The following is an 11,673-nucleotide window of genomic DNA, read 5'->3' as shown; positions in this document are numbered from 1 at the left end:
ATGGCAACTTTTAATATAAATTTTTTTCCATCAAAACATATCAACATGGGATCTAGTTTCGAAGATCTCATCGCGAGAGATTTAATGATGAAAACGGATTTTCAATCGGATTTTTCGTTTAAGAGATAAAATATTTTAAAAACTGAAAATCCAAAAAGATTTCTGCATGCATGCATGCGATGACGTGGCAATCTGTTTACATTAGAGACGTGTGGTGCGTCTTCCTTCATGCCACACGTGTGGCAGTTAGCGTGACCCTATTTTTTTTTATAAGTTTGGTCAAAGTAGAGATGCTTTGACTTCGAACAAAATTTATATGCACACAAAAAATAATCGGAGGTAGTATTTTCTAGTGGGTTTTGCTTCCATTATCAGCCAAAATTAGACACTTTAATACCTTCGCACATAACTCTTGGAACACACACTAGCCACCTCCGTGTTTCTGTGACTCACGTAACCTGTTCCTTCACACAACAGAGAAAATGATTAACCTTTGCTCCATTGTAGTACGGACATGAATAATAATCACGAGGCCAACCATTTCTATAGCCCGTATTCTAGAAAAAAAAACATTTCTATAGCCCTGCCTTACCAACAACTTGATGCTGTCGGTCCTGCCTGATGGTAAATTAACACCAGATAAAGGCATCACCCCCCTGTATACGTGCCCATGAATTCTCATGTGAACCAAAGACATGCGAACCAAAAAGAAGTAAACTTCAACATGGCACCATAGCCTGCCTGTGCAGACAACAAGCGACATCACGTCGGTGTCAGTTCTCCTCACCTACTATAATCAGGCGCCCGGCTCCATTACATATCTCTCGCCACCACAAACGTGCGTTCAGAGAGATAAGCAGCAGCTGCTGCTACTGTACTAAAGGAGGAGGAAGAAGAGAGAGAGAGAGAGAGAGAGAGCAATGGGTGACGAGGCGATGAGAGACAGAGGAGAGGAGGAGGAGACGGGCGCGACGAAGAGGAAGGATGCGGGCGCGACGAAGAAGGTGGCCTTCTTCGGCATGTTCAGGTACGCCACGCGCGCCGACCTTGCGCTGATGGGCGTGGGCACGGTGGCGGCAATGGTGAACGGCATGTCGGAGCCGCTCATGACGGTGGTCTTTGCCGCGGTCATCGAGTCCTTCGGCGGCAGCGACAACAGCGCCGTCCTCCACCGGGTCAGCAAGGTAGGACGAGTGCCTAGATTCTCTGCACGCCACCGATTCGCTGCAGATATGCACGCCGGCACGGCTCGCCGCGCGCATGGTGGCCGGTGATCGCGCGCGTACAGGCGTGTAGTGCCGCACCATGCATGCAGTTGGATATACGGCAGTCGAGGTGTGGTGGAGGATACACGCACGTACGCAACGTAACGTAGGCACGGCCGGACGATGGGTGTGCGTGGCGTTGAGACGTCACTGCACTATGGTTCCTCCAAAAAGCATGTTTGCTAGCAAGTCGGGTGCTACTTGCTAGGCTGCTCTTTGTTTGTTTGTTTGTTTGAGAAAAGGTTATTGCCCAGCTTTAAATTAATGAAAACCCTTACATATCCTACAACACAACACCGAAACCCACGCAACACAGACAGCAACTGCCTTTCAGGCAATCTAGCTAATACTCCCTATGTTTCTAAACATAAGACGTTTTGCCATTTGAACTGCGAAAATGTCTTATATTAGGAACAAAAATGATCTTAAAAACATTTTGGGAGGGAGTAGTACTTAGTAGTACCTTTTTAAGTTTTCACCACAACTGAGACCGGGTGAAAGCAAAGCATGTGGACATTTTTTTCTTTGCAGAAAACACACGCTAGACCGAGTTTTACCTGGTCAGTGAATATGCCTGATGATTTCTTGAGATGATACTCCATGCTATGCTATGCGTGTTCTTGGAAAAGAACGAGAACATCATCCGGAAAAAAGATGAGAAAAACAAGGAGCATCTCTGCCGGATGAGTACAGTACTAGACAATGGTACTGGCGATTGTGGTGGAGGCCGTTGCCGTGGTCCTGAAAGGCTGAAATTATCCTCATCAACGGATTTAAGGATTTGCCGTTCTAGTCTGTGGCCACTGCAAGCACACGTGTGAAAAAACACACGTGGACCGCTGATTTGACGCTTGGGCAACTATTTGAAGTACGTACTCCCTCCGTCCGGAAATACTTGTCATTGAAATGGATGTATCTAGATGTATTTTAGTTGTAGATACATCCATTTTCATCTATTTTGATGACAAGTATTTCCGGACGGAGGGAGTATATGGACCCTGGTGCTCACTTGGGAATGTACATCCTGCTATTATTAACCTCATAACACAAACAAGAAAAAAGAAGGGAAAACCCTGAAAACAGCAATAAGAAATGACAGTTTGCTCTCAAACCCAGTCCTGCTTTCCCATGCATAACACAGGAATGCCCAACTTCAGTACTATTTCATCTCACACTCACACTTGCTTTCTCCAGGTTGTTATGTACTACATCTATTTGGGAATTGGGACGGCACTAGCTTCATTTCTCCGTAAGTATGCTTCCACTCGTGCACTAAATGTTTCTAGAATTGATAGCCAAAACTCAACCCTATTTGTTCTGAACTGTAATCCATGCATGGAGAGTTTAGTTTGTACAAATGAGTGGATACCAATAGTTGCTACTAATCTAGTAATATTCCTATATTTCACATTAGTGCCAGCTCTTCACAAACTTTCATGTTTCCAAGTACAACACAAGTTAATATCCAAGTACCCCCGACAATTCTCAGCAGGTACCAGGCAGATCTGGAACTTCACAAGGTCATCGATTTGTAGTACTGATTCTCAACAAAGAAATAAATATTGCATGACAGTTAACACGGTAAAAATGTAAAACCTAATAGAACAAGTTCACAAGTTTTAACTTAGAAAATGAAGTACCGAGCAGTATGAAATGGAGTTGGCAACATGCATATCACACATAGCAGAATTTCAAATGAGTGATTGAATGCCATTAACGTTAACATGTTACCTGTGCCAGAGGTGTCATGCTGGACAATGGCTGGAGAAAGGCAGTCAGCACGACTCCGATCTCTCTACCTCGAAGCTGTTCTCAAGCAGGATGTTTCATTCTTTGATGTGGAGATGACAACCGGGGAAGCAATTTCTAGAATGTCTGCAGATACTGTACTGGTACAAGATGCTCTTGGAGAGAAGGTATCAAATGCATTTATTAGATAACATAGAGAGGATAGAAAAAACTATTTTCTGTAAATGCATCATTTCGTTTGAAATAAATAGGGCTACTTCATGTTCAGGTAGGAAAGTATGCACAGCTTTTGACAACCTTTGTTGGAGGTTTTGTCATCGGATTCGTAAGAGGCTGGACGTTAGCTCTGGTTATGCTGGCATGCATACCTCCAAGTATCCTCTCTTTTGCAACCGTCTCTCGACTACGTGCTCAAATATCTGCCAGGAGGCAAGCATCATACGACGACGCAGGCAATGTTGTCGAGCAGAGCATCAGAGCTATAAGAACGGTCGGTTTTAATGGTTTTAATTTATAAGTAATTACTTGATGGTTCGTTGTGATTGTATAATACTGGTGACATTTCAAAGCAGGTTGTCTCCTTCAATGGTGAGAAGAAAGCAGTAGCATTGTATAATGCTCTCATAAAAAAGGCGTACAAGGCTACTGTATTGGAAGGGCTTGTCACCGGTCTTGGAATAGGCTGTATCTTTTGTGTTGTCTTCTGCAGTTACTCTCTAGCCTTTTGGTATGGCGCGAAGTTAATCATCAGCAAAGGATATACTGGAGGGCAGGTCATCAATGTTGTATTTGCAATTCTTACCGGATCAATGTGAGCTTTCCAAATTTTGACTATAGTACTGTAAATAATAAAATAAGATGTTACTCCCTCCGTTCCATAATTCTTGTCGACAAGAATTATGGAATGGAGGGTAGTAGTAAACTAGCGCTTAAGTGTTTCACGCACAAAGTCAAAAATCTTTCTTAACCTAAAAATAAGATATTTCTTCCATCTATCTAAACCATATAGAAATACCTAGAGCTGGAGATGTTACTAGTTCATATTTCTAAGTAACCATATTACTGCAATAATTATAGTTAATTGGTTATTATTATTACTTATGGTAGAAAGACCTTATAAAGCTTGCCAAGCTCAAACAGACGAGTGCGCATTACCTTTGTCAATCAAATTAAATGTACTGCTAAAATCATGCTTCAAAATTGAATAAAAAAATGTGGATAATCAAATAATGTATTGTTTACCATTGGAATAATAGTAAATTTGGACACTAAGGTATTTATTATTTACAACAGGGCTATAGGTAATGCATCACCCTCAATTTCTGCTATTGCAGAAGGCCAATCTGCAGCACACAGGTTGTTTGAAATAATTAACAGAAAACCAAAGATTGACATCAGCGACACTTCTGGAATAGTATTAGATGATATCAAGGGTGATGTCGAACTCAATAATGTGTTCTTTAGATACCCAGCAAGGCCTGAGCAGTTGATACTTAATGGGTTGTCTCTACAAGTGCCTAGTGGTACTACCATGGCTATAGTTGGAGAGAGTGGAAGTGGAAAATCAACATTAATTAGTCTGGTAGAGAGATTCTACGACCCACAGGCTGGTGAAGTGCTGATAGATGGAATCAACATCAAGAATTTGAAACTCCAGTGGATAAGGGGGAAGATCAGTCTTGTTAGCCAGGAACCATTGCTTTTTATGACCTCCATCAAAGATAACATAACCTATGGTAAAGAGGATGCTACGCTTGAGGAGATCAAGAGAGCAGCTGAGCTGGCAAATGCAGCAAACTTCATCGAAAAACTGCCTAATGTACTTAAGAAAAACTACTTATTTACAGAAGTATCTTACTCAAGTATCCTGCAATTAATGCTTATCTTACTTCCACATAATACAGGCATATGAGACAATGGTTGGTCAGAGTGGTGCTCAGCTTTCTGGAGGGCAGAAGCAAAGGATCGCCATTGCAAGAGCAATCCTTAAAAATCCAAAAGTCCTTCTGTTGGATGAAGCTACTAGTGCTTTGGATGTAGAGTCTGAGCGAGTAGTTCAAGAAGCACTAAATAGGATCATGGTAGGGATAACTACGCTCATTGTTGCTCACCGTCTGAGTACAGTCAGGAATGCAGATTGCATAACAGTGGTTCATCAAGGAAAGGTAGTTGAACAAGGTAAGAGATACTTCATGTCTATCTTCTTTGAACCAATTAACCAGAGTGAACTGTAGGTTATTAAATTATTTTCTTTCATAAATCCATTTTATACAGGTGCCCATGATCAGTTGATCAAGGATCCTGATGGAGCTTACTGTCAGCTTATTAAGTTACAACAGGTCCATACCGAAGGAATGCATGAGGTGCCATATGCGTCAGATTCAAGACTTAAAAGTAGAAGTTTATCTTTGGAACAATCTATGAGAGATTCACCCAGGAATAGAAGACAACACTCTGTAAAACCCCTAGGACTCTCTGGATCTGATGATTTGCAGGGGCCTGCTAATACCAGCAGTCAAGAGCACAAGGAATTTGGTGATAGTGAGGCTCCTCAGAAAGCACCAATTGGACGCCTTTTTAACCTTAATAAGCCAGAAGCACCAATTCTCCTATTAGCTGTTATAGCTGCTTTTGTGCATGGACTTCTTTTCCCTTTATTCAGTATTATGATGTCTGGTGGTATAAGGACATTCTACTATCCAGCGCACCAACTTCGAAAAGATTCAAGGTTTTGGGCATTGCTATGCCTTCTGTTGGCAATCATTTCTCTGATTGCAATCCAATTGGAATTTTTCTTATTCGGAATGGCTGGTGGGAAACTTGTAGAACGTGTCCGTGCTTTGTCTTTCCAGAGCATCATGCATCAAGAGGTTGCTTGGTTCGATGATCCTTCTAATTCCAGGTTTGTTACTTATTTTTCACTTTGCAACTCTGTCTTTATCTGTGACAGTGTAACCATCATGTTTTCCTTCTAACTTTTACAGTGGTGCACTTGGTGCAAGGCTGTTTATTGATGCTTTGAACATCCGACGCCTTGTAGGAGATAACTTGGCCATACTAGTGCAGTGCACAATAACACTTATTTCTGGCTTCGCCATAGCATTTGCTTCTGACTGGAAGCTTACACTGATCGTCATATGTGTCATTCCTTTTCTGGGTTTACAGAATTATATTCAAGTAAAGTTCTTGAATAGTTTCAGTGAAGATGCTAAGGTGAGATTAGAGTAAACCTGTTTTGAACAACTGTTTTTTATTAGAGAAGAAACAAATAATTCTTGATATTTTTCACACTGTGAAGATGAAGATGTGCACTTCTTAAGAGACCATGCAATTTTAATTTTACTAGTCACATATTCGAAGCTTATCATCAAACATAATGTGGTTCTTCCTAAATGAGGTATATGAATAATCTCTCCTAGAACAAATGATTGCTACAGGTGATGTATGAAGATGCAAGTCAAGTTGTAGCCGAAGCAGTCGGCAGTATTCGAACTGTAGCATCTTTCTGCGCAGAGAAGAGAGTAATTACGATGTACAGCAAAAAATGCCAAGCTACAATGAAACAGGGAATTAGAAGTGGAATGGTTGGAGGCCTCGGATTCAGTTTCTCAAACTTAATGTTGTATCTCACATATGCTCTTTGTTTCTATGTTGGTGCACAGTTTGTACATGACGGCAAATCAACCTTTAAAGATGTTTTCAGAGTAAGATGCACGCATTTGACATGTGAGGTTTTTTTATTCAGTGACTTGACAAATCGGCCTGGTTGTTTGCAGGTTTATTTTGCTTTGGTTTTCACAGCTTTTGGAATTTCCCAAACAAGTGCAATGGCATCAGATTCAACAAAAGCTCAAGAGTCCACAACATCCATACTAGCTGTCATAGACAGGAGGTCCAAAATTGACCCAACTAGTGATGAAGGCATAAAGCTAGAGAAAGTTGATGGCAACATAGATTTCAACCATGTGAGCTTCAAGTACCCATCCCGCCCAGATGTCCAAGTATTCAGTGACTTTACTCTGGGCATTCCCTCCGGAAAGGTACAGTTAACTTGATACTTGCAATTTTTTTAATTCATCGCCAAAAAGGAAGAAAAGTCTAACTGAACCTTGTTTACTGCCTGATATGGAGATTAGTGATCACACTCCACCACGTAATCAACGACTGAGATAATTTAGTACAAGTGGATAACCGTAGTGACTCCTTTTGCCTTGTTTTAATAATATAATTACTGTGCTAAATGTTTCACAAGAGTGTTGTAGCAATCTTGAACTGCTTTGTTTCAGCATGACTGACAGGAGGAACATGAAGTGCTACAGAATGTATATACAGATTTTTGCATACCCCAAGTGTTAGAATGCTCAACCCATAGAAAAAGTTTCACGAGAATATTAGATATGTGAAACTAATTTGTATGTAACGAAATTCCGTCGAGTTTATTATTTTCTCCACAGTTGTAGTGACAGGTTTGCAACTGTTTGTCATTTGCAGACTACTGCACTTGTTGGAGAGAGTGGCAGTGGCAAGTCCACAGTAATTGCTTTGCTAGAGCGATTCTATGACCCAGACTCTGGCACAATCTCACTAGATGGAACAGAACTCAAAAACTTAACACTGAGTTGGTTAAGAGACCAGATGGGGCTGGTAAGCCAAGAACCAGTACTTTTCAATGACACGATTCGTGCCAACATAGCATATGGAAAGCGCGGAGAAGCAACTGAAGAAGAGATTATCACCGTGGCCAAGGCGGCGAACGCTCATGAGTTCATATCGAGCTTGCCTCAGGGATACAACACCAACGTTGGTGAGAGAGGAACACAACTATCTGGTGGGCAAAAACAACGGGTAGCTATTGCAAGGGCAATCTTGAAGGACCCTCGGGTACTTCTGCTCGATGAGGCAACAAGTGCCCTGGACGCTGAATCAGAGCGCAGTGTTCAAGATGCATTGGACAAGGTGATGGTGAGCAGGACCACCATTGTTGTAGCACACCGTCTCTCGACAATCAAAGGGGCGGATACAATCGCAGTGATCAAAGATGGTTCAGTTGCCGAGAAGGGGAAGCATGAATCGCTCATGGGCATCAAGGGTGGAGTCTATGCATCGCTGGTCGAGCTACACTCAAAGGCGTCAGCGTCATAAAAGGGTGTGTGCAGATTTATATCGTTCAGATCTTTTTCACAACTAGTAGAAGATAAAGACTGCATTGTGTATTTTGTATTAGAAGTCGTGTGATGTAAATGTACGGAAATTTTAAGCCAATCGCCTGTAATTCTTGTTTTGGCTTGGCCTAAGACATCAGAGGTAAGATTGCCTCAGCATAGCATCTGTTTTAGTTGTTCTAGCTACTGCAGATTGCCGATGTATGCATTAATAGAAAGAAAAAGCATATCACTCCAGTGCATCAACATGTATGAACAGGGATAGCCTAGGAAATGGTGAACATCAGCTATCTAATTTCCACTACTAGAAATTGACGACGTGGGGTATGTGAAGAGTAGAACGGAGTAACCTTCGATACTGCGAGTGTCTTTCTGGAACATCCAACGCCAAGCTAGCCGCGGCGCACCGACTCTGCCGGTGAACCTGTCATTCCGCCCTCAGGGAGTTGCCTCCGGCCGCCGGAGATGGGTTCGCCGCCGCCGACGACGACGACGACGGAACTGCTAGCGCCTTATTTTCCGCCCTTGTAGTCCGCGCCGTCTGAAAAGCTGGATCAAGGGCCTCGGTTGCTTGAGCTCACTCCCGTCGCTCGCGGACAATGGGAGCTGGCCCAGCGAGAGAGCGAACGTCTGTTTTTTTGTTTTCGTATCAAGAATACATTTTTTAATGAATTAGAAAATGTTCGCGAATTAAAAAATATTCATGAATTCAAAGAAAATGTTCATAAAATTAAAAAATGTTCATGAATTCAAAATAATGTTCGTGAAATAAAATAATGTTCGAGAATTCCGAAAACTTCATGAATTAAAAAAACCATTAATTTTAAAAAAATCAGGAATCCAAAAAATGTTAATGAATTTGATGAAATGTTTGCAAATTCAAAATTGTCATGAATTCTAAACAAAAAGTGAAGACAAGAATATTTTATGGAAAATATGAAATCTTTTTGAAATTCCAATCATTTTTTAAAATGTGATCTTTTAAAATGTGAAGACAAGAATATTTTATGGAAAAAATGAAATCTTTTAAAATATGAAAATATGAACAAATTTGAATTCTAAACAAAAAGTGAAGACAAGAATATTTCAAATATATTTTAAAAAATGTGAACAGTTGATAAACAAACAAACAATGTTTAAACTTTTGAATGTTTTTTGAAATTTATAAAAAAACGAAAGGAAAAACAATAAATAAATATAAAAAACACGGAAAAAAAATTCCTTTCCTTAGGGCCTTGGGGGCAGCGAGGTAAGGGTGCTTCAGATCGATTCAAGTGTTCAACGACAATGATTGCGGCTCCAACGTGTTGGTCCTTAGGGGCGCGTGTGGTTGTTCGGTGTTACAGGGACCTCGATATAATTTTTATTATGTTGAATATTTTTTACTCCCCATGAACTTTATAATAAATTTGGACCTTTCTTCATAAAAGAAATATCAATGGATTAAGAAGGTAGAGAACAATGAAGACAGAGGAGAAACAACAACAGAAAAAAGAGAACGACCTGCGGGACACAGTATGGTTAATGCATGACCAGACAGATATAAAGTCACTTAAAAGGGAACTAGGCATTCAGTTTTGCTAGGAATATTTTTAGCCACCATCATTGGAACCACCACTGTACACTAGAAATCTCGTTCTTTGTTGAGAATAAAGGTGGCGAGACTGTCCTTTAATTTGTTCTCTCTTTGACTCACATGCAACGCCGTCAAGCTCCATCATAAGCAGCCTATATATTTTGTCTTGTGCTATATGCCCACTACCTAGCGTAAGACTAAAAAATTTCACTTTACACATTCCATCACGGAGAGTTCATATAATTAATATTTTCCTTCCAACAAAGTTACTTTTGTGATTTGCATAAAGTTACTCTCATGACTCGCGTATATTTATCGATACCTCAAAAGAGCAGGGGAGCTGCTGCGAACTGTCCATTTAATTAAGAAAAATAATGTGAAACCCAGATATGAAGAGAATAAAATCTCCACCAGCTGACAAGGAAACTGAGACCACATAGAAACGCACTCCCAACCCAAACAATGAATACCGAGAAGCACAGAAGCCCTCCACACTTCTGAACACAACAAACTTCTGCTGGGCTCATATACAACAGGTGGTCATACATCCGGCCTCTACATTGATTGAAAAAGATAAGATGAAACCTTGGATGTAAACTAACACATGAATACTAACTTATTCGGGCTTTTTTTATGAAAGAAGCTTTCAGTTCATTCATCATCCGCCATGGCAGTACAGAGAACACCAGAAGTAACAAAAAAAATTACTTTTCCAACAAATAAATGAGCTTAGAAGCAGACTAGACCATTAATGATGGAACCTTGGTTCGGCGAGAGTTCTTCGCAGATCTCACGCCAAAAAAAGGCATGAATAATCGTATTGCAATTGTAAAATGTTGTGGACGAGCAGTTCCAGTGGTGATCCCCCCTCCCTCCCCTCCCCTCCCTGGCCGCTCCCGCGAGCGCCGCCGGGGGGAAAACCCTAGCCCGCGGGGCGCGGCCCCCTTCTCGTCTCTCCCTCCCCTCGCCGCCGCCCCAGCGTGCTGGCGGGCAAAGCCCGGCCAGATCGGGCGGCGGCGGGGCCTCTTCCTCCCCCGCGCGGCGCTGGATGGCGTGGGCCATCCTTGTTGGGCGGCGGCGCGGCGCTGGCCCAGGGCACGGCGGCGCGGCGATGGCGGCCCGCGACGGGGGCGCGGCTCGCTGGTGGCGGCGCGGGTGGCTGGGACGGGCTGGGGACGGGCCCTGGTCCCGGCGGCGGCGGTGTGTGGGCGCGGCCCAGATCCGTCGCGGCTGCAGCTCAGGTGCTCTGGGCCCTTGTGGTGGCGGGGCCCCGGCTCGCCGCAGGTGGTGGCCTGCTCCGGTGGCTGCCCCTGCTGCAGCGTTCCCTGGTGGTGGTGGACCTGCCGGCCCCCGGCCGATCCGGTGATGGCAGGTGCCACGGGCTGTGCTCGGCGGGGATGTGGGCTACCACGGCGTGGTGGTGGCTCATGGCGGTGGTCAGGATCGTCTCACGGCGGCGGCCGGACTTCTTCGGCGTCGGCCCGTTGGTGAGCGGCCTGTGAAGAGCTTCGACCCCTCTTCTCGATGCCCGGGCGCAATCTTCGTCGGTGGGATGGCCCTCTCCCTGCTGCGACCCATCGCTAGTCCCGTGCTCGGGCAGCAGGACTGTGCTTGTCTCGCGCCCGGTAGCAGGACCTCCTCGTCTCGCGCCCGGCAGCAGGACCGAGCCCGTCTCGCGCCCGGCAGCAGGACCGAGTTCGTCTCGCGCCCGGCAGCAGGACCAAGCTAGTCTCGCGCCCGGAGCTGGAGGACGAATCGATGGACTTGTGTGCCCCGGGATCCGATCGTCTCTTCCGTTGGGGTAGCAGCGGGTGTCGGTTGTGGTGGTTCCTAGGTCTTGGATTCCAGGGCGGCGACCCTGGTGGTGGTTGCGCGGTGCTCATGGGCAGAGCCCGTCGCTTGGTGCTGCCCGGTGGTCATG

General features: G+C 43.8%; 1 protein-coding gene across 2 annotated transcripts; it reads left to right on the top strand.

Annotated features, from left to right (window-relative positions):
* The first annotated feature begins 872 nt into the window (after nt 1-872).
* LOC123070475 (ABC transporter B family member 4) lies at nt 873-8,422 on the top strand. 2 transcript variants are annotated; one of them, XM_044493708.1, is made up of 12 exons: nt 879-1,184; nt 2,460-2,514; nt 3,006-3,181; nt 3,283-3,504; nt 3,587-3,825; nt 4,308-4,833; nt 4,919-5,192; nt 5,289-5,916; nt 5,999-6,227; nt 6,452-6,718; nt 6,791-7,054; nt 7,506-8,422. In XM_044493708.1, the coding sequence occupies exons 1-12, from the start codon at nt 921-923 to the stop codon at nt 8,154-8,156; spliced, it is 3,795 nt and encodes a 1,264-aa protein (XP_044349643.1). In that variant the 5' UTR covers nt 879-920; the 3' UTR covers nt 8,157-8,422. The 2 variants fall into 2 exon arrangements, with proteins under 2 accessions (XP_044349642.1, XP_044349643.1); XM_044493707.1 differs by having other exon boundaries at nt 873-1,184; nt 6,452-7,054.
* The last annotated feature ends 3,251 nt before the right edge of the window (nt 8,423-11,673 follow it).

Source organism: Triticum aestivum, chromosome 3B, assembly GCF_018294505.1.
Source record: "Triticum aestivum cultivar Chinese Spring chromosome 3B, IWGSC CS RefSeq v2.1, whole genome shotgun sequence".
Classification (NCBI taxonomy): domain Eukaryota; kingdom Viridiplantae; phylum Streptophyta; class Magnoliopsida; order Poales; family Poaceae; genus Triticum; species Triticum aestivum.
Note: the sequence above shows the minus strand (reverse complement) of the source record. Positions and strands in the feature narration are given on the sequence as shown.